General features: G+C 38.3%; 1 protein-coding gene across 8 annotated transcripts in view; it reads right to left on the minus strand.

Moving 5' to 3' along the window:
* Window positions 1–27,859, minus strand: part of RALYL (RALY RNA binding protein like) — a 722,510-nt gene that overhangs the window by 115,096 nt on the left and 579,555 nt on the right. For all 8 annotated transcript variants that reach the window (XM_045454722.1, XM_045454725.1, XM_045454718.1 and 5 more), the window contains one exon: window positions 14,349–14,381. In XM_045454722.1, the coding sequence (XP_045310678.1) occupies window positions 14,349–14,381 (33 nt within the window). The remainder of the gene's footprint in view (window positions 1–14,348; window positions 14,382–27,859) is intronic.

Genomic DNA, 27,859 nt, shown 5'->3' on the forward strand with positions numbered 1-27,859 from the left:
ACTGCAGATAAGTATACTTTTGTGGTCTACTTATGCCACACTTTTTGCACTTTTGTGTTTTTCATTGGTGATTTTCCTGTCTGCAATGGCTCCTAAATAGTATGCCAAAGTGCTGCTTAGTGTTTCTAACCACAAAAGGCTGTGATGTGCCCTAGGGAGAAAATATGTGTGTCAAACAAGCTTGCTTTAGGCAAGAATTACAGTGCGGTTGGCCATGAGTTCAATGTTAATGAATCAATGATATGTAGGACATAAGCTATCTTTAAACAGAAACACACACAAAGCAAGGTTGTGTATTAATTGGTTAACGAAAATGTTGTGACCAAAGGCTCACGGGAACCTAATCCTCTATTTCCCTTAGGAGTAATGATTCAGTATTTGCTGATGCAGTGGTTGGAGTGACTTGATAGAACCGAACTACCACAAAAATACAAGAGTCAAGTGGATCTTTTCCTTATCTTTCTTTATGCTTGATTGACAAAGTGTTTGGTAGGAGTGACAGTCTGGATCTTCGGGTTGGATATCACTTGCAGAATTTTGAGGGCATTACTTCGTTGTCTGTCATTTCCTAATGTTGAAAAATTTGATGCCATTTTGATTGTGAGTCTTTGTATGTGACTTTTATTCCTCTACTTGAAGGTTTAAGGTCTTCTCATCTATAGTAATTAAACTGCCTTAGTCTGGATCATCTGTCATTCTCTGTGTTGAAAATATTTCCTTTGAAAACTCCTGTGTTTCAGTTTTAGGACATTTTCTTGCATTAATTATTTGATAATGTCCTATTTTCTCATTGTGAAACAATTACTACTAGATATTGCTCTCTGAGAGTAAGCCTCTAATCATTTTTAAATCTTTACTATTTTCCAGTGCTTTGCCTTTGTGATCTTTTAAGTTTATATTCCAAACTTTCATTGAACTTTTCATTTCTGCTATGTTTTTAATTTCTAGGAATTTTTTTTGTTTTGTTTTGAGATTTTTTTGGTTTGTTTACTTTAGTTTAGTTTATACTCCTTATACTCCCTGTATTTTATACTCCTTATATTTCCTTTACTTTTGTGGAATTCTGATTTTCTCTGGGGTTTTCTTCCTGTCACGTTAGAGTATTTTCTCAAATATCCGGTGATCTTCAGATCATAATTCAGAGCATGGCACCAAAAACCTGGCTGGATGTTGGATGTGTGTGTGTGTGTGTGTGTGTGTGTGTGTGTGTGCATACATATGCAGGACTTGCTGACTGGAGGGTCTCATTGCGGTGTGATGGGGCAGGATCCTAGGGTTTACTGGGATTGTAAAATGTCAGTATTACCAGATCTTCTGAGATGGCCAGTTTTCTCAGAGAGGATAAACTGCTAAGTCTTAATTAAAGAGAAATCTCATCCAGGTCTAATGTTGAAAAATAATGGCACTTTAAGGTTGCCCTCATTTTTCCATAGGCCATTAAGATGGTGGCAGGATTCCCCACCCCACCCCCTGCTCCCAACTGTGAAGCTAGAGCATGGGTTGGAGTGTTAGGAATTAATGTGATTTCTGGCACTCAGCAAACATTTCACATATATTAATTTTCTTCCTTATGGTAGAATATCTTGCAAAGCAAAGGGAGTCACCGAAGACCAGACAGGAGAACATAAACTCCTCTTTGAATGCATACATTTTTTAAATGAAGCAAATGAAAGAGAAGCAGATGGGAGGAGAAGAGGGGAGGAAGAGAAGGGTGAGGAGATGAGAGAAGGATAATGGGAGGAGAGAGAGGAAAAAAGAGGGAAAGGAAGAGGAGGAGAGTGAGGAGGAAAGAAAAGAATATCGAGAAGGAAGGAGGGGAAAGGAGGCAGGAGGGGGGAAAAGGGGTGAGGGGAGCTGAAGAAAGGTTGAGCACAGGGTTTCTCAGTCTCCCGTGATGTGGTTACTGGTTAATTTGCCAGTTATGTCATTCAGTGTCTCTTCTAAGATACCCTTGGTGCAGCCAAATGGCACTCCTAGTTATCTCCAGGATAGAAACTAAGCCTGCCTGTGTCCCATCACGACTTTTTGTTTATAACCTGTCTTTCAAGAATTATCAAGTAATCCCTCACACCACAAAGATATGCTTATTTTTATTTTTTTCTCCTATAGCAGATTAGCGTTGCCAAGAAATGCCTTGTATTATAGATACAAGCTTCTTTGTGTTTATACACTTCATGAGATGACAAGGTCCTTAAAGGCAAAGACAGTCTTGTCCAAAACTTCTCAACTACTGTAGTGAAGGACCAGCTTTTTATTTTAAAAATTTCCCATCCATCACAGACTGATAATTTTATAAAACACAAAATCATACACTTAGATGTCAAAGCAGGATATAAATGCTATAAAATGTTCTAAATGCTTTCTCTTCCTTTTTGTATTTTACTAGTCACACTGGTTAAAATCAGTTCATGGATTGGCACTGTTTTACTGAATCCACTATCTTGCTTTGATCCTGGAAATATGACTTGAGAAGAATTTTGTACAGAATAAATTAAATCACATCCAAATGTAATTAAATTGATATTCAGAAATAAAGATAAAGATCCTGGATTTGATTAGAATGAAATGGCATCATAATATCCACTTCTTGTTTTTAACTCTTGGTTTGTAGTTGGAAGGTTTAAATGTTAAGCAGTTAGCAATGTTCTCAAAAATAATGCAAATTGCAGAAGTTTTTCAATCTACTCGACATTTAAGTCTAAATAATTTGGGGCCACCCTTCGTCTGTCATTGTCAAAAGTAAAGTTTCACCTTACTAAATTTTCCAGCAATAAGTTGGTGTTGCGATCTTTGTAGTATGGAAAAAAGCTCAGTATTCAATCATACTAATAGGAAACTATTTCTGTCTAGTAGTCTGGTTTTAAAATAGAGTCTGACATTGTTATTACATAATATTTCACACATACACTCACAGTGGTCTTCACATAATGAATTTGCACTTAATGAAATTAGACACCTATTCATTGAACAAAGGGCAGCAATGCTATCAAATTATTTCTTGTGAACTTCAAACTAACAATTGGTAACTGAAGCAAATAGGAATGAATGTTTGGATTTATTGGGAAGCCCCCTAATCTCTGACTCGGTGGTCTGACATGGGAATCTGGAGTGCTCAGCATGCCAGGGGTCTACTGAGATTCATTTTGGTCATCAAAGGCCCATGATTAAGGAACACATTTTTAAAATCACTTCTTTAGGGAGCCTCACTTTTTAAAAGGCTTTCAAGATTTTTAGTATCCGATAGGGCTGTAATATACACTTCACTGAAATACCACTAGCACGATAAGATAATTTAACCGAGATCTGGGAGGAATATCTCATCAAGTGTTTCGTCTTTTTTATGCTTTTCATTGAAGCTAAGAGGAAGCGATAGTCCAGGGTTGTCTACTGTTGAATTAAACCAGAGGCACTGTTATGTTATTTTGAAGTTGAATGTGACCTGCAGGTTCTAATGGTTAAGTTCTGAATGTGGTCTAATGAAAATTTCACCAGAGAAATAATGTTTCTAAAGACATGAAACATTGGGGGTTGATTTTTCATTTTAATATCTACCTTAGTTGGCATCCCAAAATAAAGTTGTTTAATACATTTTTTTTTTTTGCCCCGATTAGCTTCTAAAGTGTAAGCGATGCCTGGCTCTTGCTAATATTTGGCAGCTATCGATTTTACTGTGATAACTGATTTGTTCTGCAGAGTTAAGTAGGGAATCTTTTGAATCAGAAGTATTCTGCACTTTGAAAATGTCATTAAAAGTGTTGAAAAGGTCACATTTTGAGATTGATGAAATACAGATCAGTCATTCTTGGCTGGATGAACAGAATTTAATTGGGAAGCGAGGCTTTAAAACTTTTGCCAGCAGTTTCATAATGCAAATCTGAGATTCACACTGCCTCTGGAAGGAATAAATAACTCTTTATGTACATGATTATTTTCCTGAATAATTAAAGCTATTGTGTGGATGTTCATGATGATTCAAATGAACGTGAAACCCAGAAGAGAGAATGAAGCATCAGTGTGCATGAAATTGACCGCTCTTTAAGCAAAAGCCCCAGCCTGGACTCCATTTTAAAATGGCTACCAATGTGCTTTGTGTCTTTATGGAGATTACATCACATCTCTGTGTCTTAGTTTTCCAGTATTAAAATAATTACAACATCTATTTTCTTTATATGAGAATCAGTATAGATGTATTGAACAATAGGAAATAAAGGCTAATCAATAATTTGGACCCTTGAGGAAGGGGTCCAGGAAATTATTTAGGTAAGCAAGTATAATTCCACTGGAAAGCCCATTTCAGGTACCTTTATGGAGTTAAAAATAAGAAAAATTAATTAGCTTTCTTTCCTTGGATGTGGGTCGACTTTAATTTAATGAAATCAACACTTCATTTATTTTGAATATTTATTTCTTCTGAGTATTTTCAGGACAGATTTAAAAAGTATATGAAACTAAGATCTTATTTCCAATTGAATCAATAGCACTATCTTCATGTAGTGTTTCTAAATATGAAACCTAAGTAATCCAAGCCATAATTTATATTTTATTCATATCTATATCCAATAAATTTATCTTTCATTGGTCAAACTATCTGCTCACCCTTTCCAATGTAGCCTGACACTTTAAAAACTCATGTTCCTCAAAGACAGTGCTGGTGGTAATAAGGAAATGGTAGTAATTGTGTAAGTTAATGTACTTGTCAAAGCTCTGATTGTTTTCAATTTGATTCCATGATATCATTTAAGATTACTTCTTCTCATGAGTAAGATTTTATGTATGACAAGTTCAGTTATTTATTTTCTTATGTATGGGTATTTGATGCCTACAAATTCGTTTGGCTACTTTAAAATTGTATGAAATGAAGTGATCATAAATCCTTTGTAGACTTTAAAGGACTTCTCATTAGACTTGCCTTTTTAATGTAATTATAGGGTGAGGATTGCTATGACTAAGAGCTTAGAGGATACAGTAAGATTATTTAGCCAATATTACTTACGTTACAATTTTAACAGCATTTTTATCTTAAATGGACATCTAGCCTTTATGATATCAGATTTGTTATTGGGTTGAGTGGATTTAATGATTGAACACGTGTTTCTCCTGTCTGTCTGTCTGTCTGTCTCTCTCTCACACACACACACCAAATGACAGATTGACTTTTAAATACCTTAATTTATTATGATCAAATATCTCATCCAAATTCTAGGGTGGGGAGAGGTTACCTGAGATATATAATGATACCAATTCTCAAAGTAAAACTGATATGAACTGTGACATTTGGCTTAATGTGACACTTTATTATATGGATGAATTAGACACTAGTGGAAGTGCTGATAACACTCTTTTGAAATATCATCAGCTATAAAGTCCTGCACCACTGCTTTCTTTATAAGCAGAACTTAAATAAATCTATTTAATGATCCTATGTATTTTCTTCCCTCTAAGTAACACTATACTCCTGCCTGCTATAATCTGCAATTACTTTCTTTTCCCTGAGGAGAACATTTCACTGAAGAAATAAAAGTCGTTTCAGTCACCATGAGTCTCTCTGCTTCCTAAGACATTTTCAAATGGTAAGGACTGAGGAAGACTGTTTTTGATGACTCTACTCTATTTTATTATTGGAGAGTAATGAATTCTTGCTCCTTAAAAATGTGTCCTGGAGCCCATGCATTCAAGACACCACTGTCAGGATATATACATACATGACCGATGACCCAATTTATTGGTGATACTGTACCCGTCATTACAGTGAAGTTTAAATGATTTCGACAAGTACAGAAGAGTGGCATTGACAGGTGCAGAAATAAATAATGGGTTTAAGCTTTCAAATGTTTTTACAGCATTTCCCTGAGTGGCAGGTTGATAAATTAAAATTACAGTTGTAGCATCAGGCCTGAGAGCACAAGGCTTTAGATTACAAAAATAGCGCCGTGGAAACTTTGTGTACTCTCCAGAGAAGCAGCCTGGAGGGCCTAGGGAAAAAATGAAACAAGAGCACTTGCTAAAGGAATCATTAATTTTGCGGTAGCACTGTCTGAGTCTAAACAAATAAAAAAAACAAGATTTTTAGAAGAGGAAAATTGGCTTTATCCCCTTATCCCTTTTTCCCTGGAGACTCACAGAAAATTGAAACCACACTATCAAAAGATAGGCATTGAGTCGGCCATTCGTGGTTTCAGGATGTCAAATGGGTATATTTTGAGCTTCGGGACAGATTCTTGTTAACCTTCCCTTAGTTTTGACGCTCCACCTGGACTTTAGCCTATCATAGTGTCACCATGATCCCACAAAGTTCAGCTGAGAAACCCCTAAGACATCACTCCATCACTCACTGACACTAATACTCTCAAAAATATTATTTTCATCAGGCATTTCTTTTCCATTATTTTTTTGTTGTACAGATCTTATTCAATGAAAATTGTATATATTTAAGGTGTACAACATGACATTTTGATATACATACACACTGTGAAATGATTACCATAATGAAGCTGATGAACATATCCATAACATCACATAGTTATTTCTTTGTGTGATGAGAACACTTCAGACCTACCTTTTTTTTTTATAGTGAATTTCAAGTATACAATATAGTGTTATTAACTAAAGTCATCGTGTTCTAATTCCTATTCATTCCGTATACCGGAAAACTCTGCCTCCCTAATTCTCCTATTCCCTGGCAACCATCATTCTACTCCCTGTTTCTGAGTTCAGTTACTTTAGTTTCCACCTACAAGTGAGATCATGCAGTATTTGTCTTTCTATGTCTGGCATCTGTAATGTCCTTCAGGTTATTCCACACTGATGCAAATGGCAGAATTTCCTTCTTTTTAAAGGCTGGATAACATTCTATTATACGGAATTATGTAATATTTCATAAATATAACATTTTCTCTATCCATTTATCTGTTAATGGACACTTGAATGTTTCTATGTCTTGGCTATTGTAAATAATGCTACTATGAATATGGGGGATGCAGATATCTTTTCAAGTTAGTGTTTTCACTTCCTTTGGATAAATAGAAATGGAGCTGCTGAATCATAGGGTAGTCTTATTTTTATTTTTGGAGGAACCTCCACACTGTTCTCTGTAGTGGCTGCACCAGTTTACTTTCCCCCAACAGTACACAAGGATTCCCTTTTCTCCAGGTTTTCACCAGCACTGGTAATCTTTTGTCTTTTTGATAAGAGTCCTTCTAACAGGTGCGAGGTGATTTCATTCTGCTCAAGTCATGAATGAGTCTTTTTAAGTCATGCCTGAACTACTACAACAGCTTTCTAGATGGCTCTACTATGAACTTTGGGAAACATCACTCTTCGGTTAAAAACAAAACAGACAAAAGCAAACATCCAATGATTCCGTTGAATCCATAGAATGAAAGGATATTCATCCTCTTCCCTCTCTCAATATTCTAGGGAATTTTTAACCTGACCTTGAGGATTAACTCAGGTCCTGCTTTTTGGCTAGAAAAATTTCCTGATAATCTGGCCATTTCTTCCAACTTCTCAGTTTTTATTTTTATTAAATTTTTAATGTTTATTTTATTTTTGTGAGAGAGAGAGAGACAGAGCACAAGTGGGGGAGGGTCAGAGAGAGAGGCAGACACAGAATCTGAAGCAGGCTCCAGGCTCTGAGCTCTCAGCACAGAGCCCAACATGAGGCTCGAACTCACAAACCAGGAGATCATGACCTGAGCCGAAGTCGGCGCTTAACCAACTGAGCCACGCAGGTGCCCCCAACTTCTCAGTTCTTAAGATTAACTCTTAATTCCTAAATGATTGGTGAACACCAATTACTTCACAGCAGTCACATAATTTTGTTTTGTGTTTTCATGCTTTACTGAAACCATACCTAAACTGGTGTTGCTTTCCTTTTTTCATGTTCCTCTCATTAAAGTTTTTAGTATTGTGAATGACATTTTCTATAAATCTAAGTACCCTCTGGAACTGTCTCCCTGTCTTCATGCTATTTTACTTTTTCTTGTCTATCTTCCTCAAAGATCTTCTGAGTATGGCAGTCCTTCATTTCTGTGCCGATTTCAGTCTCTTGTGAATTTCTATTCCCAGAATTCAACTGCATTACTAGGAACTGAATATTCAGGCTTTGGGGATTCAATTAGTTAACATTTCTATCATTCAGTGGAACTTAACTCCTTTAGGAAAAAAAAAAACTATTAATATAATTTTTTGTTGCACAGGATAGTGAAATAGTAATAGGAAATAGAAATAGGTTATTTATTTTGCTGTTTACTAGGTGTCAGATACTGCTAAGCACTTTGCAATATTGTATCATTCAAGACAGTCCTAAGAGTTAGTGGAGAAGAGCTAAACAGATTGCCCAAGGTACCTAGCTAGGAAGTAACAGAATGGAATTCAAACCAAGGAAATCAAATTACAGAATTTAAGCTCTTAAAATAGGTCGCGAACAGTACATCAATGTATAGCATCTATTAGTAAATGTAAGGTGTCATACAAAACCCGGAAAAAAGTAAAATAGTGTAAATATTGGACCTAATAAGGGTGTCAAGATTTAATAATGTCTTCATAACAACAGCAGAAGTATACTGAAGATCCAAATTCTGTTCCAAGACTGGAAATAAAAGGGGGAAAATATCCCCCAAGAAAAACTATTACAAAATATAGATGCTAGCAATTATGTGAGTATCAATTTTTGCTGTCTTGGCACTGTTCGCTTCCTCTTGTTTGGATTTAGTAGAATGGGAACACTCCATCTCAGGGCACACAGGATACCGAGGCTTGACTGGATCATGATTTGTTCACTCATTGAATAGAGAAAAATATGAGAATTTTATTATTTTTACCTTTGATGTGTTTTGAATGTCTCTCAGAGAAGCTTGAGAAGTAAAAATTCTGAGCTTTATCAATATCATTTTTTAAAATTATTCTGAGTTATTTAAATTATGCTAATAGAGTGAAAAGATTCTGAATTTTTAAGAGTTTTTTTTACATATTTATTTATTTTAGAGAGAGAGAGAGAGAGAGAGAGACAGAGTGTGAGCAGGCAAGGAGCAGAGAGAGAGGGAGACACAGAATCTGAAGCAAGCTCGAGGCTCTGATCTGTCAGCACAGAGCCCAACAGGGGGCTCGAACCCACGAACTGAGAGATCATGACCTGAGCTGAAGTCGGACACTTAACCTACTGAGCCACCCAAGTGCCCCTGAAATTTTTTTTTTTTTACCGACGCAAAACATAATTCTCCTCAATAATAAAACCACTCATGCAAAAATTCATCAGCTGAAATATTGGTATGAACAAAAATTTCAATTCCAAAATACAACCGATTCATATTAAAAGTCTTCTTTTAAAAGGTCAACTTCATGCTGAAGAGGCAAGAAGAAATAATTCACAAGGAAAATTTCACTTAGTGCCTTGAGTATATTTTTAAAGTGGCTCAGTGTCTGCAAAGTGTCAACAGTCACTTGTGCTTGAAGAGAACTCATGCATTGTCTTGACACGCCCTTTTACACTGTGAATCTTAAACGTCAAATGAACAAAAGCTTCCTTTCCCTTCATCTGTATTTTTCATTAAAAAGCTGTAAAATCCTTTTTCAAGGCAACTGGTTTTACACTAAGATTTATATCTTAGAATCTTAATTGAGATGATCACTCAGTTCTTGTTCCCTTTCCTAAATGCACACTTGATGCCTGTTTTCTCCCAGCTTATTTCCAAATTCAGAATGTATGTGATGCCACATAAAAGGAAACATTTGCCAGAAGAGTTTTCTTAATTGCTCTAAAATGTAACATTTTGAAGATGAGTAGAATATCAGATGCTTAGTACTCACTTGTTCAGCACTGCAAGCCTAAGCTCCACACTAAAAAACAAGTTTGCTTACCTGATTTTTTTTACTGTTGGGGGAGTGAGATGGGAGGTTTAATTTTTAAATGTATTATTTAAATTCATTTTGCTTAAAAAATAAATATATTTTATATTATATATTTATAATAAATTTATGTATGTAACATATATTACATACACAATATTTATAATGTAAAATATGAAATACTTTAATCATTTAATAAAATTATTTATTAAATATTTAAATGATATTATTTAATAATTTAAAGTTTAATATATTTCCATAGGTCTGGGACAACATCAAAATGAGTTTTTATGCATCTGAGCATAGGTAGTATGTTCTTTGTGTACCATGGAAGCTTCCATGGCATACCATCTGGTCTTTTTACACGTATCCTGGTCTGTGATGGGTGAACTCCAAGACAGTTCTAGATCAATGTGCCCACCTCCACCATATGCATGGTGGATGGTCTTTCTGATGTCTCTTCTGCCTTCAAAGTCCCCAGACCCAGGCCAGAGACTCTTCAATTCATAGTGGACATGTTCCACTTTGCTAATGACCTCAGAAACACAATCTATATCACCTGCCATCTGAAGGTCACTCTGGCTAAGTCCTGGACCAGCTAAACAAAGCCTATTCCTTCATCGAGTCCTCCAACAGGTGGTCCCGAGTCGAAGGCCCTGCTCATATCTGTCGTTGTGGTAACACAGGTAGCTGTGGCCTTCTGGGCCACGCAAGGAGGCTGTCCCACCTAGAGAGACGGCAGCACAAGGCCGCTTCCCCAAATCACAATTGCAGTCATGTGACTAAAGAAGCGATATTACGGCGGTGCCTCTGAACCTCCTGGGAAAGGCTGGTGATCATGGTATGGAGGGGTCAGTCTCTCCTCACACCTCTGTGATGTTGGGCATAGGGTTGGCCAGGGTGGTATCCCTGACTCTGGCTACCATTGTCCTGGGTTTGCCAGGCGGTATCACACTGCTTCCTTCCCTGTGATAAGCCCTGTGTCTATTTCCCAATAAAAGAAGAAAGTGAAGGAAAAAAACCCAACTTTCCCAAACTGGGAAAGACTATGGGAAGTTGTATTTCAAAGATTTTCTGAAAAAATTCCAGAGACTCTACATGTCTATAAGAGCAATCTGTGCATTCATGTAAGAGAAGGGGTGGGAGAATAAAACCATGATGTAGACAATATTTTCCAGGCCTGCCTCGACGGCCTTGGATCACACTGCATTTATTGGCTTCCCCTGGGTAAACAGAATGAGACTCTGGGATGAGCCTTCCTACCTGACTCTAAGCCAAAGTTTATTATTTTTTCCGGACATTATTTTATTAATAATTTACTGATGCATATGGGGGCGCCCGGGTGGCTCCCTCGGTTAAGCGTCCGACTTCGGCTCAGGTCATGATCTCGCGGTTTGTGAGTTCGAGCCCCGTGTCGGGCTCTGTGCGGATGGCTCGGAGCCTGGAGCCTGCTTCGGGTTCTGTGTCTCCCTCTCTCTCTGCCCCTCCCCTGCTCGCACTCTGTCTCTCTCTGTCTCAAAAATAAATAAAACATTAAAAAAATAATTTACTGATGCATATGAAAGAAAGCCCCTCTAATATCAATGTTTAGTTGAAGGTCTGAGATCTGAGATTTCACTTAACTTCTATTCACAATTCCCTATTCTTTTTCCATAAGCAAATAATTCCTGCGTTATAACTTTCTTTGACAATTTTTTTCCATTGGTATATTCAGATTGAATTTATGTTGTGACATTTAAAAGTTTTATTTCATAAATACTGCAGCACATTTATGAAAGAGTTTTTTCCCTAGTTTATATTAAAAACAGATGCACATTAAAAATTTATCAATATTTGGTTCCATTTAAAAAATTTAAATAACAATTACTAGTTTTCATCATTTAAATACAAAACAGTATCTGTGCTTATCTTGTTTGATAGTTTACTCCATTCACAGTTTTGTTTTGTTTTTTCCCCTCTCCATTATAAAAATGTTTTTTTTTGTTTCCACATGTAACCCAAAGCATGACCTGTTAAAGTGGAGTTTTAATCTCTGAACTATTTCTGAGCTCTCTGATGGATTCTTTGGAGCATTACATATGAGTATACCTTCCACATGTGTAATAAAACCGAATCTTTATGAGAAATTATGTGCCATGAACAGTGTTAAATACTTGATCTAAATTATCTTACTTAATCACCATATCACAAATAAGGACCCAAAGCTTGGGAGTTTAAGTAATTGCCTAAACTAATACACATTGCTTGTAAGTGTCAGAGCCTATGAAAGCAAAAGCAACTTCTAGAAGACATATTAACAAGTGCTTTAAGACACTGGCAGACAATGGACAAGTATGCAATATTTAGCACTGATCTATTCATTAATATGATTTTTTTATTAAACAGAATTAAAATTAATGTGAGGTGTGCAGGGTCCTAGAAAAACTCACTGGTATAGACTTAATTTTTTTTTTTTTCAACGTTTATTTATTTTTGGGACAGAGAGAGACAGAGCATGAATGGGGGAGGGGCAGAGAGAGAGGGAGACACAGAATCGGAAACAGGCTCCAGGCTCTGAGCCATCAGCCCAGAGCCTGACGCGGGGCTCGAACTCACGGACCGCGAGATCGTGACCTGGCTGAAGTCGGACGCTTAACCGACTGCGCCACCCAGGCGCCCCCACTGGTATAGACTTAAAGGTCAACTCATACCAAAGACCATATACCATGTATTATTCCTTTTGGTATGTGACTATGTTACAAGTCACAAATTTGAGTAATGGTTCTTGTCTTAGACTACCTGTTGCCTAGTAGTCTCATAGTGTCCATTATGTTCACTATCATCTTATGCTCTTACCAACAAGGTCAGAAGACAGATCCATACAAACTTTGGACAATTTTATTTAAAATAATTTTCCTGGAGAAAAATGGAGAAGTTTAGCTATATATTGAAATATCCAGTCAGCAGAACCATTTGGGTTGCATGTTCCGTTCCACTTTAAAGACCCATCTAAGGAACAGCAGCATCATCCTTCTTAACTGTCATGCCAATTTTCCCATTATGGGTATTTGCTGAGTTATATGTCATTCTTTTCTGGAAACTTTTTTTTCTAGGCTCTAATACAGAGTTTTAAACTCCTGATAAGTGTAATACAAAGATTACTTAGTCTGCCCTTGTAAAACGGAGGTATGAAGTAAAAAATGAATTCCATCTCAAAGTAGTTAGGAGAACAGGAAATGCTGCAGAGAAACTGCATTAAGCGAGGCATGAAGAGAAGCTATTTCAGCCCTCTTGACTTGAGGGCAGGACACATATGCATTCAAAATAAAAGATTTCTTCAGGCTTAAAGATTTTTAACAATAGGAGCTGATGATCAGTGAAGGAAAGAGGCATGCTCTAATGATTTTTTTTTGGACCAGATCAACTTGACCTTTCATTTTTTCATGAAATCCTCCAATAAATGCATCTACTCCATTTTTCTCTCAGCATCTCTAACAATTATTTTGATTCTCATGATTCAAATGGGTTTCTCAAAAGCTTTTATGAGGAGGAGAAGGAGAAAAGGAACCATGTTGCTCAAGGAGTGACAGACATATTCAAGGACGGCAAACAAAGAAAATTAATATGATCATTTAAAAAATACACTCCCATCCCATGTTTCTGCTCATTAAGCTTGAGTATAGTGGCTGTTTATATGTGATTTTTTTCTCGTCAACTATGGCATATTTCCCTTTAAACTATCACATATTCTGGCACTTTTTGATACTTTACAACATCAACCACAATGCCGAGCATGCCAAAGTCCCCTAATGAGATATTTTAATATATTAATCAAAAGATCATTTGGTAGATCAATAAAAACAATTGGCTGATTCTTAACTAGCAAATTGCTTGGAAATAGTACATGTATATTCTTGTCAACAATACATTATTATTAGAACACGTACTGCAACTCAGAATACTACCAGAGAAGGCAAGTGTTGGTCTTACTCAATCTGCCTCATGGTTCCTTGGCTTTGCCTTCAGAGAAGCACCTGATTTCTCCAATGGAGAAATAAAAATGAAATGGGAGAAAAGGAGAGAAGACAGTACAGACTTTGAAGACAGATTTAGGAAAAAAAGGGAGAAGAAACAGTAGGGGTAGATGAAGAGAAAACAGTGCAAAAATGAGAAGACAGACTAGGAATAGTGAAACTGTGGCTCAGGGGAATTTGTGAAACCAATCTGTGTATATCTTTGCATGATGAGAATATAGAAAATTACCGTATACCTTTTTTGGCTTTTTTAGAGGATACAGAATTTCATATGCATTCATTTGCTGAATTTCTGAGGTCATAAAACAGCCTACTGAGCATTTTAGTTAAATCTTTATAAAATGTAGATAGCAGTGTTGCTGAGGATATGACCCAATGATGTGGGATGACTCTGAATATGGAATTATGTGACTGAAAACACTATCCCAGAAGCCCTTGTTAAAAATCAATTAAAGAACTAAGATTTAAAATATTTAGACATATACTCACCCAACAGACAGGAAAGGCTCCTTTGACTCAAGTCTGTGAAAAAATATGAAAAATTTATTTTAACATAGTAATTTGCTGTACACTTAAAAACTGTTTTCATATGAATCGGACAAAATTATTATACTTGTTTAGATGAAAATGTATACTTTAGCACTAATAAAAAGCTACAAATAATATATCAAGATCTAATCTTGACTAATTCAAATTCGGGCTGCCTTAATGCAGAGGCTAAATAAAATGAAAAACTGGAATGGGAATGTAGCATTAAATGATACATTAAAGTAATAATACTGTTAGTCTAATTCTGATTTGCACTCTCTATATCTACTTATTTCTTTTTTTAATTGGAATTTGTAGAAGTTTTGATATATCTATTTGTGGTTGTTGTAGTAGTAAAGACATTTATAATGTATTTGGTTACATACTGGCTAAGTAATTTGTTTTTAGTAAATATTCTGTAGCAAAGAAAGAAGCAGAGTGACATTCATGGTCATTTATGGGCAGGAGCAAGACTGGGGGGGGGTGGGCTGAGGGGAAGTCAGATCAACAGATTAGAATATTACTGCCTCCTCTGTGTCTCCTAAGAATCAGGTATTTTTGTACCTCCTAACATATTAAAAAAGAATTCTAATTCTGAAGCCTCCGATTAGCTGTGGCATCTTGAGCAAGCCACTTGAAAAGCTTTCTGGGGCTTACTTTTCTCACTATAAAATAGGCTAGTATTGTTTCCAGTTAATTTTCATATTTCACAAATTAATTGTATATTCTTTGCAAAAAGCAAATCAATCAGGAGAGTGTACACTTCTAAATGTTCCCTGGTTGATAACTAAGGAGACCAGTGGTGGTTGTATATTGGCCACTTCGTTTTCATACAAGTTTCTTAACATATGATTATCTGTTAAATAAAGACATTTTTATCTGAATTCTGGTGTTTAAGATCTTTAAAGAGCCTTCGTGTTTTAAAATATTTTATTTACATGTAAATAGCTGTGGGAAAATGGTAGGAAATTTAATCCTGTAACCAACACCACACAAGCTGACTACATATTGAAGTGGACAATTGAAAGGACTTGTCATAGAATTAGGCCAAAATACTGTACTTTTATATGAACCTACACAATGAAGGCAATAATCACTTTTTGTCTCTATTTTGTTTTATGCTTATAAAAATAGTTTATTATAAATATGCCTTGTCCCACTTAATGGGCAGAGCTGACACAGCTCCCTGCCACTTGTCACGCTGCTTTTAGTGAACAATCATAGCCCGAAGGGCCTCTTTTAGGGAACAGGCACCCTAGCAATCCCTCTGGGCAGTGGCAGGTAGGGAAGCAGAGAAAACCAATAGATGGTTCTCACAGTTTGGATGCATACATTTATGCAGCCTTTTCATTTTCTGAATTCTGATTTTATTCACACCTCCCTGGAAATTATTTGCCATGTTGTGTGTTTGTTGTTCCCATATATTTAAGATATGATTAAGCAAACAGAACTAAGGGGAAAAAGTTGAAGATAAATAATGAAATATATTTGGATATGCTTGTTTTATAAGACATGACCAGTGCTAAGTGATCAAAAGAAATTACCTGGAAGAAATGAGGGGGATTCTATGCAGTGTGATGCAGGGGACCATTTATTTATTTGTATCATCAACATCATGACAGTAATGATTTTCCATTACACTCTAATCAGCAATACTTAGTAAGTAGATAACATGTGGGTATTAAATGGGATCCCTTTAGCCAATAATTTCAGATTCATACCTGTCAGACCTTGGTGTATGTGTGTAATTTGCTTGTTTGAGGTGCTAGCCCGCAGGCTCCTAGTTCCCCATTCCTGTTCCCTCAGTGTCCCTCTTGCCTCTCACTGCTCCCTGTTTCTAAGCGGCATTGAGGAATCCAGTAAAAGAAACACTTAAAATATCTGATTCCTCTCGTTTTCATCCTCCACATCTCAATGAGCAATGCACTGGCAATTTTTCCTTTATGTGACTTTCACCTCCCTCTCTTCACTCTATTCCCAGGCTGGTTCTCATTATTTACCCCAGCCTAGCTGGTCTCTCCAAACGTAAATTCTTTGCTCACAGCTGCTGCGACTTCACACTGTTTCACCCTAAAACCTCCTTCAGTGTCCCCACTCATATAATTTGTTTAAGGCCTGCATGGTGCTGTTTTCATTGAAGTTATCACAAACAACATGAAGAAAAGAAAGACCCACCATTTTGCCTTTCCCTGTGCAATTACTGAAACGCTGAGTCAGAATGTGTTTGAAGTAGTATTTACTTATTGATTTTCCTTTTCTTTTTCTGAAGGCTTCAGACAAACGGTGGATTGGAGCATTGTAAGGACATATGTTGCCCCACCGGCACCCGTCGTTGATATGGTTAGTCTCACTAGCCGGTGAATTGTCTCCTTCTTCTTTTACTACTCCACTCACTTCAACTATTTCCTCCCAAATGTTCAATGGAAGAATTCAGGGGAAAATTCAAAATTTTCAAAGTGATACTGGTTTGAGAGTTCTGACTGATGTTCTATAAACCAGGGATTGGTGAACTCTGTTCTACAGGCCAAATCCTACTTACCACAAACCCGCAGCTTACCCGACGTGGGGCTCGAACTCACGGACCGCGAGATCGTGACCTGAGCCGAAGTCAGACGCTTAACTGACTGAGCCACCCAGGCTTCCCTGTTTTTGTAGAACCCACACATTAGGAATGACTTTTATGTCGTTGACACACAATGTTACATTAGTTCTAGGTGTACAACATAGTGATTCAGCATCTCTACCAGTTGGGCCATGCTCACAAGTGTGCAATTTTCTTTTCTTTTTCTTTTTTTCTTTTTAACTTTTAAGTGTTTATTTATTTTTGAGAGACAGAGACAGACAGAGTGTCAGTGGGGGAGGGAGAGTGAGAGGGAGACACAGAATCCGAAGCAGGCTCCAGGCTCTGAGCTGTCAGCACAGCAGGGCTCAAACCCGCGAACTGTGAGATCATGACCTGAGCCGAAGTCAGATGTTCAACCAACTGAGCCACCCAGGTGCCCACAAGTATACATTTTTAAATGGCTGAAAAATATCAAAAAAGAATAATACTTTTTGGCACATGAAAATTATATGAACTTTCAAATTCCAGAGTCCATAAATAAAGTCAACTGAGACACAGTCACGCTTATTCATTTACATATTGTTTAAGGCTGCTTTTGTGCTATAGTAGCAAGTTGAGTAGTTGTAACAGAGACTGTATGTCCACAATTTGAAAGTATTTACTCTATGGCCTTTATAGAAAAGGTATGCCAACCAGGGTGCCTGGGTGGCTCAGTAGGTAAGCGTCCGACTTCGGTTCAGGTCATGATCTCCCGGTCCGTGAATCGAGCCCTTCGTCAGGCTGTGTGCTGACAGCTCAGAGCCCGGAGCCTGCTTCGGATTCTGTGTCCCCTCTCCCCTCCCCCACTCACACTCTGAGAGAGAGAGAAATCTCAAAAATAAATAAAAACATTAAAAAAAAAAAAAAAGAAAAGTTTTGCCAACCCATAACTATCTTGCTGAAAGAAACTGGAAACAACCTGTCAAAATAGACACTCTTTATTTTAATATATATCAAGATATTCTCCCAGAATTAGAAGTTCAGAATAATTTGAATTACCTTTCTACATCACCAAATCTCTGCACCTACTGCTGACAGATCAACTCTCTTACAATGCTATTTTCGCGTCACCATATTTCTTGACAATTTTGATAACCATAGGAAGATGCCCAAACTTTTTATGTGTCATTTGAAAGCTTGTGAGAAACATGCCTCACGCTAACTTTCCATGTCGCTCTTTATCACTTCTCTTCCCAACCACTTTATTCCAGGATATTTGCCTATTTATGACTTAAACAAATCTCCTTTGATGTCTTTAAGCATTCTTTTTCTGTACCAGAATACTAGTTTTTAATTCCTTTCCCTTGATCTATTTGTCTTATGAGTTTATCTAACTCTTTCATAAAGCTAATCCTGACACCTTCATCTTACAGGGACAGTCCTGTCACTAAGCTTCTATTACTTATTATCTCAATTACTATGACATATTCTCTGGACAATAGTCTTGGGTTAAAAGTCTAGCTTCCAGTTTCAAGATTGGTAAGAATGTTAAACTTTCAAGTCTGCTTAGAGAAGAAGCTCATCAAAGTTCTGTGTTAAACCTTCTAATGGTCCAGGGGAGGTTCTGGCTGATGCTCCACCAGCTGAGCAGAAAGGAAAGATTATTGTCCATTAGTCATTCCAAATGACATTCCAAATGAAAATGAGCCCTAGGTTCCTGGAGCTCCAAGCATTTTCAGTGGTGATACAGAGCAGGAAATCTGTGGGGAGCCACCATCAGGCAATCCTATGCCACGTCTCATCCTCAAAATGATGGCACACTGTAGAGGGAGGTGATAACTGGCCCACACTGAACAATGCTCTGCTTTCTAACCAACTGCTTAGTCATGGTTTCATTACACAAAGTCAACTTCCCCAGTTGAGTTAATTCAGAGATTTTTTTTTTTTTTACATATCTTCTCATTAATTATGCAGCCAACATCATAAGCAACTTACAACATATCTTGTGAAGAGTATGAGATTATATACTTAGAGCAACTAACACAGTTCCTGGCACAGAGTAGACTGTGATGGTCATGACCATGCCAAAGATAGGTTGTTAATTCTATGCGCTGAAACTGCCTGAAAATGTGAAAAGCTCACACTTATGATTTTAGTCCTGAAAAGTGAAAAAAAAAATGCAAAAGAAGGAAACTATCAGGAGAAATATCCCTTTGGAGAAAATTGTTTATCAGTGTAATCCTTAGAAACATATGATTACATTGTGATATGCCCAGAGAGAACTTTTCTGAGTTTTTTAAACAAGGTAATTGTTTTGTGAAGAAAAGGACTGGTTTTGTCTTTCCTAAGATTTACTTTTAACATGAACTGGGTAGTGAATTTAATAATACTTCATTCAGGACTGGCTAGAATTAGGAGTATAATAAGATAAACAAACTATAGCCTTTGGAAAAATAGGCACAGTAAAGAAATAAAAATAGAATGCAAAGTGAAGATCAATATTTGGGGTTAACGGATTTATAACACTTTGTATTTAATAACAAAAAAATCTAAGCTGTATTTATTAAAGACAAGGTGTTATTAAAAATGCTTTATAAACACTGATTTATTTAAGCATCATGATATCCTCTGAGACAGATCTCATTTTACAGATGAGGAAACTGATACCCAAAGATGTTAAATGTTTTGCCTAAGGTCACACAGCTAACAGTGTAAGCTAGGATTTTAATTTAGGCATTCTGGCTCTAAACTTCATGTGCTCGTGTCTCGCATTGTGCATTGTCTTTCATCAATTTATTTCCTTTGTTTTATTTTGCTTATATGTGCCTAACGGCATTATCACATTTCCTTTCTTTATAGTTTCTATACTCCACTGAGAAATCTTATCTGGTCTCACATGTTGTTGATATGCTGGATATTTCCAAACTAAAAAAAATTTTTTTTAATGTGTATCTATTTTTGAGACAGAGAGAGACAGAGCACGAACAGGGGAGGGGCAGAGAGAGAAGGAGACACAGAATCTGAAGCAGGTTCCAGGTTCCAAGCTGTCAGCACAAAGTCAGATGCGGGGCTTGAACTCATGGACCGTGAGATCATGACCTGAGCCAAAGTCGGATGCTTAACCAAGACTGAGCCACCCAGGCACCCCTGATATTTCCAAACTTTTGTCTTTAGTATTACTCTATTTATCCCTCTGTATCTGTCCACCATATATCTCTAATTGTAGATGCCTTCAACTTAACATGTTCCAAACAAAATTCATTGTCTGCCTCCCTCATTCTGTTCTTCATCCTTAACTCAATGGCATAATCAGCCAATCAGGTGACCAAACTAGAAAGATCATAATCTCTCTCTTCAAATCCCTTCCAATGGCACGCACTTTCAGTTGACCCTCTAGTTCTGCTGTTTCTACTGCCCAAAGTCCTCTTAGTTCTTTACTTACTTCTTAATTCTTATTATTACAGTTTAAATGATCATCAACCTTTATGTGAGCTATTAGAAAAACCTCCTCATTCACCTTCCTTCTTCAGTATTCTTTGGAATAGCTATATCTACTAGCAAAATCATCTTTCTAAAATAACTATCATGCAATATGATCATGTAATTCCCCTCATTACACATCTGTGAGTGCTTCCAGGAAATGTTTTCTCATAAAGCACCATTGGTTGGTTAGGAGTGCTTTATAATTGTTCTGATAGCACCCTGTAACACCTAATCATGATGTATTCAACATTCCTAGTATATTTAACAAGTCCCCTATTAAGACTGTATACTCCTTGGGGCGCCTGGGTGGCGCAGTCGGTTAAGCGTCCGACTTCAGCCAGGTCACGATCTCGCGGTCCGTGAGTTCGAGCCCCGCGTCGGGCTCTGGGCTGATGGCTCAGAGCCTGGAGCCTGTTTCCGATTCTGTGTCTCCCTCTCTCTCTGCCCCTCCCCCGTTCATGCTCTGTCTCTCTCTGTCCCAAAAATAAATAAACGTTGAAAAAAAAAATTAAAAAAAAAAAAAAAGACTGTATACTCCTTGAAAGTAGGAACTCAATGTATTTCAAGTACCTAGAGTCATTCCTACTTCATAGGAGGCTTGCAGGAATGATTTTTTCAAATGAACTTTCCCTGCCTCACTCCCGCACCCCTACTTCCAGGATTCACCTACACAGTAAAGTCCAAATCCTTTAATATAAGTAAAAGTTTATTCAAAATCTTGTTCTAGTACCTTCCCAGCTTTTTCTTCTGCCACTTCAGCCTACAAATTCTATGCTCCAGCCAAGCTGAGCCAAATGCTCACCGTCAGGGTGGCATCTTGCTTTCTCACTCCCTGTGCTTGGGGAGATACTGTGTTTTTGCAGAAATGACTTCAACTACCTTGTTTTTGTAAAACTGGTGGGTTTTTTATGAGTCCAAAGTGACTCATAACTATGTTCCCCTATGATATTTGTATGGTTTTGCAGTAAAAATTGCCAAGAAGTAACACTATTTACCACCATCTGATCTATTCTCTTTAGCAATGGCAACCCAAGCCTGACCTACATTTAAGATGGATGTTCCAAAGAGCTTAAGGACACAGTTCCTAGAATCAGTCAGCCTGATTCTAGTTCTGACTTTAACATCTGGCTGTGTGGCCTTGAAAAAGTAAGGCGCTTTTCTTTATGCCTCAATGATCTCATCTGCAAAATGAGGTAAGGATAAACTGAACTCTTAGGGCTGTTGTGAGAATTAGATAAGTAAGTAATGAAATAGATAACTAAATTAATTAGATAAATAAATAAATAGGTAAATACTTAATAGATTTCTGCCATCATTGTTATTATTATTTTTTATCCCCAAGTGCTCAGATTGTTCCTGGATTCATGGCCAGTTAACAGATATAGGGAGTCCAGGCTGGGGAACAGGTTGGTGCAGCAGTTGTATAACAGCAGATCACGCGGGGCTATGTTGGTGAAGGTATGTAACAGATGGACATGTATGCCTGGAATGCAGGCAGACTTCTGTGCTGGAAATACAGAGTTGGGAGTCATCAAAACAGAGTTAGCATAGGACATCGAGGGAGAGAATGGAGGCCCCCAGAGAGAATGTGTACAATGGGAAGAAAAGGATCAAGGAGAGATACCTAGGCTCACTAACAGACCTCTAGGTGTATAGATGCCAAGTTCAGAAAGGGACGCCATGGTGGTCCGTGTCATTGTGAGTTAATGCTTAGCTAACAGATTGCTTATTATTTATGGCATGATTTGACATGCCATTTTATGAACAGCTTAATAGCATTTTTTGAATTATAGGAATCTTACTTTGATATTTAAAGTTTACATTTCATCATCAACCATTTGTAATCTAAACACATCTACATGACATTTTCATCATTCCAAGGCATTATGATTTAAACAGGCTTTTTTTTTTCAAGGTAAATGATTAAATTTGAGCAAAAGATGACGATTTTGATCAAAGATAAGCACTTGTAACTTGATTCATAGACGTCTTCTTTTACTGAACACTTTACATACTAAAATATAACACGATTCTATCAGTATTCTTAAAAATTTATCTACTGCCAGAAAATTAAAAAGCAAACAAGAGTCTTCTTTATGTAATAAGAGCAGGATATTCATAGGTGACTGTAGGTGAATTCTCTGACAGCCAGTAAAAATCAGAATCTGTGTGTAGTACTTACCTTGGCTCTTCTCCTCTCCTCACTTAAAGAGAAAAAACAGAAGCAAAAGCAGCCCAGGTTTCTGTGCTGGCCCACCAGGGCTTAGATGCCTAGAAGCTCTTGCCTGGGGAGCAACAAGCTTGTCAGGAGGGACACACTATATTGGTGCGTGGCATGGGAAGAAGCACTGGTCTGTACAGGCACCAACCTCCTCACCTCCCCCTGCCTGAGGAAGTCTGAGTACGACTCAACCATGAGTGTCTTTGGTGGAACAAGAGTTCAAGACATTTTTGTCTCCAGACCATGAGCAGGCACTCACAGTGCATTCTCGTGCCAACCATAGCCTGTTCTCAGGTGTGGCTCTTACCGGGGCATGGTGTTGTAACAGACGCACAAGGATTATCCCAAGTATAGCCTTTTATGGTGTCCTGTCAACTGCACTGAGAAATCTGAGGCAAAGCAGGGCTCTGGGTGAGGCTGTGAGGGGATGGTCTGAGACGGCTAAGAGTGGGAGCCATCATTCCTTAAAAGCTTCTATGCTCTAAAGCTGAGAGGTCAAATAAGTTTTAATTTTTGTGTCAATTCTGACTAATTGATGGTGGCTGCTGGGAACAAGGTGTTGATAAGGATTCTCAAACCTATTCAGGCCTCTGGGTGTAAGAGGGTTGTAATTAACCTATGTCTGCCACAGAAACATAAAAGGAAAGGAGAAGAACGGTGTGCGAATATGTATTTACCAACTCTGTGCGAATAGAAGGTACAGAAATTTGCTCAAACTTATAAAAAGGAATAAAGAGGTATAAAGTCTGCAGTGGAACCCAGGTTTCTAGATGTAGAGTCCATATGCCAATGTGTACAAATAATAGTGTATACTTAATGCCTCATAACGATAATAGCTGAATTTTTAATTTGACATGCTATTCACTCCTGCAGTGAGATCTGTCTACAATGGATTCCATTTCTCTGGAGTAAAAAACAGCTTTCCCCTCAATTTCCTGTGATACCTTTTTACAAGGGCTTTCATGCTCAATTGAAATTTCTGCTTAGAGCTATCATCAGACCTCTTGGTAAGTTCCATTTGCAGTTCCCACCATCTGTGCTCCTAACTCCAGGGACAGGTTAATGGATGGCTGTGGTATCAACCAAGAATCTCAGGGGCAGTTTTGGCATGCACGGTCCTGACTTTTGCCATTTTGTAAATTGAGGCTGCAAGGCTCATGTCCCCACACAGGCTGCAGTGCAGCTTCACAACGCTGCTGGGAGGATTGAGCTGCAGCGAGGGGAACGGACATGAGGTATAGAGAAGATCCTCAAGGCAAGAAAGATTAACTATTGGCAGATTCTCCTGGGAGGCTTGAAGAGCTTACTCCAATAGCCCAGGGGTAGGGCTAGAGGTAGGAGTAGTAAGATATTTGGCCAAGGCAGAAAGTATAGAGTCTCACCCTTGTTTTATTCTGATTCCAGAATTAACCTCACCACACCTCACACTGGAAAGGAGTGCATACAAGTGCATGGGCTTTCCATTCAAATAAGAAAAAAATATTTTCTGAAAAGAGATATTTTCAGGGGCGCCTGGGAGGCTCAGTCAGTTAAGCGTCTGTCTTCAGCTCAGGTCACGATCTCATGGTTCCTGAGTTTGAGCCCTACATTGGGCTCTCTGCTGTCAGCACAGAGCCTCTTTGGATACTCTGTCCCTCTCTTTTGCTGCCCCTCCCCTATTGGTTCTCTCTCTCTCTCTCTCTCAAAAATAAGTAAGCTTAAAAAAAAAAGAGAGAGATACTTGCAAATTCAGTTATTTTCATGTTGGATAATTTGCTTATCTCAGTTCCAAACCTAGGTAGTGAAAGGAAGTAGATTTAAGGAAAACCAGCCATTGGCTGCTCATCTGTCTCTTTCAATAGTTTTATTTAGTTACTTGCTAATAACTATTAAACTGTGTGTCTGCCAAGAGCACGGACAGGGAAAGCAGGTAATCAGTCACAGAGTTATCCAGTTTCAAATCTCCATCCTCAGTCCTGCTTTTTTTGCAGCCTTATGATGTCATTTATCTTTCTACTCCATTTTAAATGAAGAGATCAGAGGCAATACAATGCTGTACAGTCTTTTGATTGCCTGTCAGAGTAAGTTGTACAGAGTGTGATTGCTGCTAAAAGACATAAAACACACCTTTGCAGTCCAGCCCCCCGCTGGTTGAGATGAGCAGTTGGCTTTTGTCTCACGTGCCTCCCTCAAGCCCTCCCTGCAGCCCCCATGTTTCCTCTGTGTCCCCCACTCTCACACCCATTCAGCTCCGAGATGCAGCCTTAGCGTCTCCTCTGCCTTCTCTTAGTAAAATGCTTGAAACCAATTCAACCCAAGCTGTAGCTGACATCTGATACGGGCATGGGAAACAACAGTTCATCTCTGCATGTTCTGCTTAACTGTGTTGCTGCCCTCTTCCCAGTGATGAACTTGTCTTGCAGATTAATCTTCCTTCTTGGTACCCTCAACCTCTCTCAGACCCAGAGGTTTTTTCCCCTCGGATCTTTGAAAACATGAACTCCTGGCACCAAATTTCAGAATTTAATGACCTCGAATGCCACATGCTGACAAAATTGGGTGATGCCAATCATGTGCCTTGAGTACTTAATATTACCTCTTCCTGGATTGTGCAGAAAGCTCCACCTGACTGGCAGGGGTGCATCTTGGCATCATGTTAGTGTCCCTCTAACCCTGCAGCTAGAGCTCTTGTACAAAAGCTTGGGTTTATAATTCCAGGTCCCATCTGTTTCTAGGCTGCTCCCTGAGTCAACTATGCAGGACTGAGCCGAGACCCTAGACCTGGTGGATATATCCTTTTTGGCTTCCAGCAGTCTCCACAGTGCTGAGTCTAGTGGTAAATCATTAGTTACCATGAACACCGAAGAACATTTCACCCAACTGATTCCTTCTCCCTGAGGACTTCATCGCTGAGTCTCATACCACTTAGTCAACCTCACCAGTTGTTTCTTTTGAGTCACCTTTGCTAGATCCTGACTTCAAATATCAGTGTGTTCTTGAGCTCAGTCCCTGGAATTATTCTCTTTTCTATCATTAATTACCCCTTTGGTGTTTGTTCTCATCCAGTCTCATGGTTCTGAATGCCATCTACACAGTGATGAATCACAAATGTGCACATCCAGCTTAGACCTCTGCTTGAACTCCAGATTATGTATTCAACTGCTCACTTGACATTTTCACTTAGATATCTGATAGGTATCACCACTTTAACAAAAAACTAAACTCCTAATCTCTACTGCCTACCTTGGCCGACTTCGATCTCTGCCTTGAGTATTGCTCATCTCACTTAATTGCAATTTCATATGTTCAGATGCTCAGTCCAAAAACCATGGGGGTTGCCATGGTAGATAGTCTGCTCATTATCAATTTTTCCTTCCACCCATTAATATCTGGAGTCTATGTCCCCTCATCTTATATGTGAACTGGCCTTATACCTTGCTCTTCTAAATATAACATGGCAGATGTAACACTGCGGAATTTCCAACCTAGGTTTTAAGAGGACAGGCAGCTTCTTCCTCCTTCTTGAACTCAGTCACTATGTAAAACTGATCACCCTGAGACCACGGTGCCATAATAAAGCCTAAGCTCACCACATGGAGACACCATGTGGAGAAAGATGCTCAGTCACCACAGCTGTTCTAGCCAGCCCCAGCTGAAGCACCAGATATGTAAGCACAGAAGCCATTTGGACATCACATAGAGCAGAACCTCTCGACCGAACCCATGCCAGATTGCCGAATATGACAAACAGTAAGTTTTTTAAGCCAGTAAATTTTCCCCAGCAGTAGATAATAATATCCTTGCCTTCGTTCCTTCTCTCACAGTCCACATCCAATCTGTAAGTTTGCTGGCTCCACTTTCAAAATATATCCATGATATAACTGCTGTTTTCATCTCAGCGGTTACCACTTTGAATCATTATAATCTCTTGCGTGTTTTCCCACGTTCCTCCCTTGTTCTTTCATAACCTATTGTCAACAAAGAGCTAAAGTGACTTTTCAGAAATTTAAGGCTGCCATGGTAATCCTTTGTTTAAAATCTCCCAAAGGCTCTCCATTTCACTCAGAGTGAAAGCCAAAGTACTTGAGTGGTCCATGAGGCTCTACAGGATTTGGCACCCTCACTTCATCTCTGCCTTCTCCTCTCACCTCCTCCCGGCCCTCAGCTTTGCTCAATTCTACTCCAGAAACATTGGCTCTTTTGCTTTTTATTAATAGTTGGGTGTGCTTTTGCTTTAAGGACTTAGTGCTGATCATCCCTCTCCCCAGAATGCTTTCCCCTCAGGGGAAACCTTACCTGCTCCTCACCTTCTTCAAGTCTTTGCTGAAATATCACCTTCTCAGCTGGTCTTCACTCACCACCCTGTTCAAAGTCAGATCACTTCTCACCTTCCCACTCCTATCCCTCTTGCCTTGTTTTACTTTTTCCATAACACCTCCTGCTTTCTAACATAGAGCTTAACTTAATTATTGATTTTTGTTTATTATCATTTACCTCACACTTGAAGGTAAGGTCAAGGAGTTTGGTCCATTTTGTTAACTAATGTATACTCAGTGCCCTGGACATTGTTCAGTTAGTGCTTAATAATTGATAAACAACTGGATTAGTGATTCTATGTTTCCTTCTCCTCCACTAAATCCACTGAGAATCTCCAATATAGGCTGAATTTGGTAAATCCATGAATCGGGTCTATTTTCTTTAAAAAAAATTTTTTTAATGTTTATTTGTTTTTGAGAGAGCTAGAGAGAGACAGAGCACGAGTGGGGGAGGGGCAGAGAGAGAGGGAGACACAGAATCTGAAGCAGGCTCCAGGCTCTGAGCTCTCAGCTCAGAGCCCAACACAGGGCTCTAACTCACGAACCATGAGATCATGACCTGAGCTGAAGTCGGATCCACTGACCACTGAGCCACCCAGGCGCCCCTCAGTCAGGTCTGTTAATAGAGGCTTAGAGATAAGTTATCCTTCCAGGCTGGAGATGGTGTGGTTCATTCAAATTGCTGATATCAGAAATTCTTCTCCAAGCCTCTATCATTTCTCAAAAGACTCTCAGGGCTGACCCCACGTGAAGTCCTTCATTTCTCTTTACCAATTTGTGTTGGTAGACAATGTCTAAGTACCGTCTAATTACTAATTGTCTAATTACTGCCTGCCTGCATAAAGCTGTTCTTTCTTGCTTTTTGTTTATTCAGCATTACATTTTTAAAAATAATATATTTAATTTTTCAGTTAAGTGGATGCCTAATATT

This window comes from Leopardus geoffroyi, chromosome C3 (assembly GCF_018350155.1).
Source record: "Leopardus geoffroyi isolate Oge1 chromosome C3, O.geoffroyi_Oge1_pat1.0, whole genome shotgun sequence".
NCBI classification, from domain to species: Eukaryota; Metazoa; Chordata; class Mammalia; order Carnivora; family Felidae; genus Leopardus; species Leopardus geoffroyi.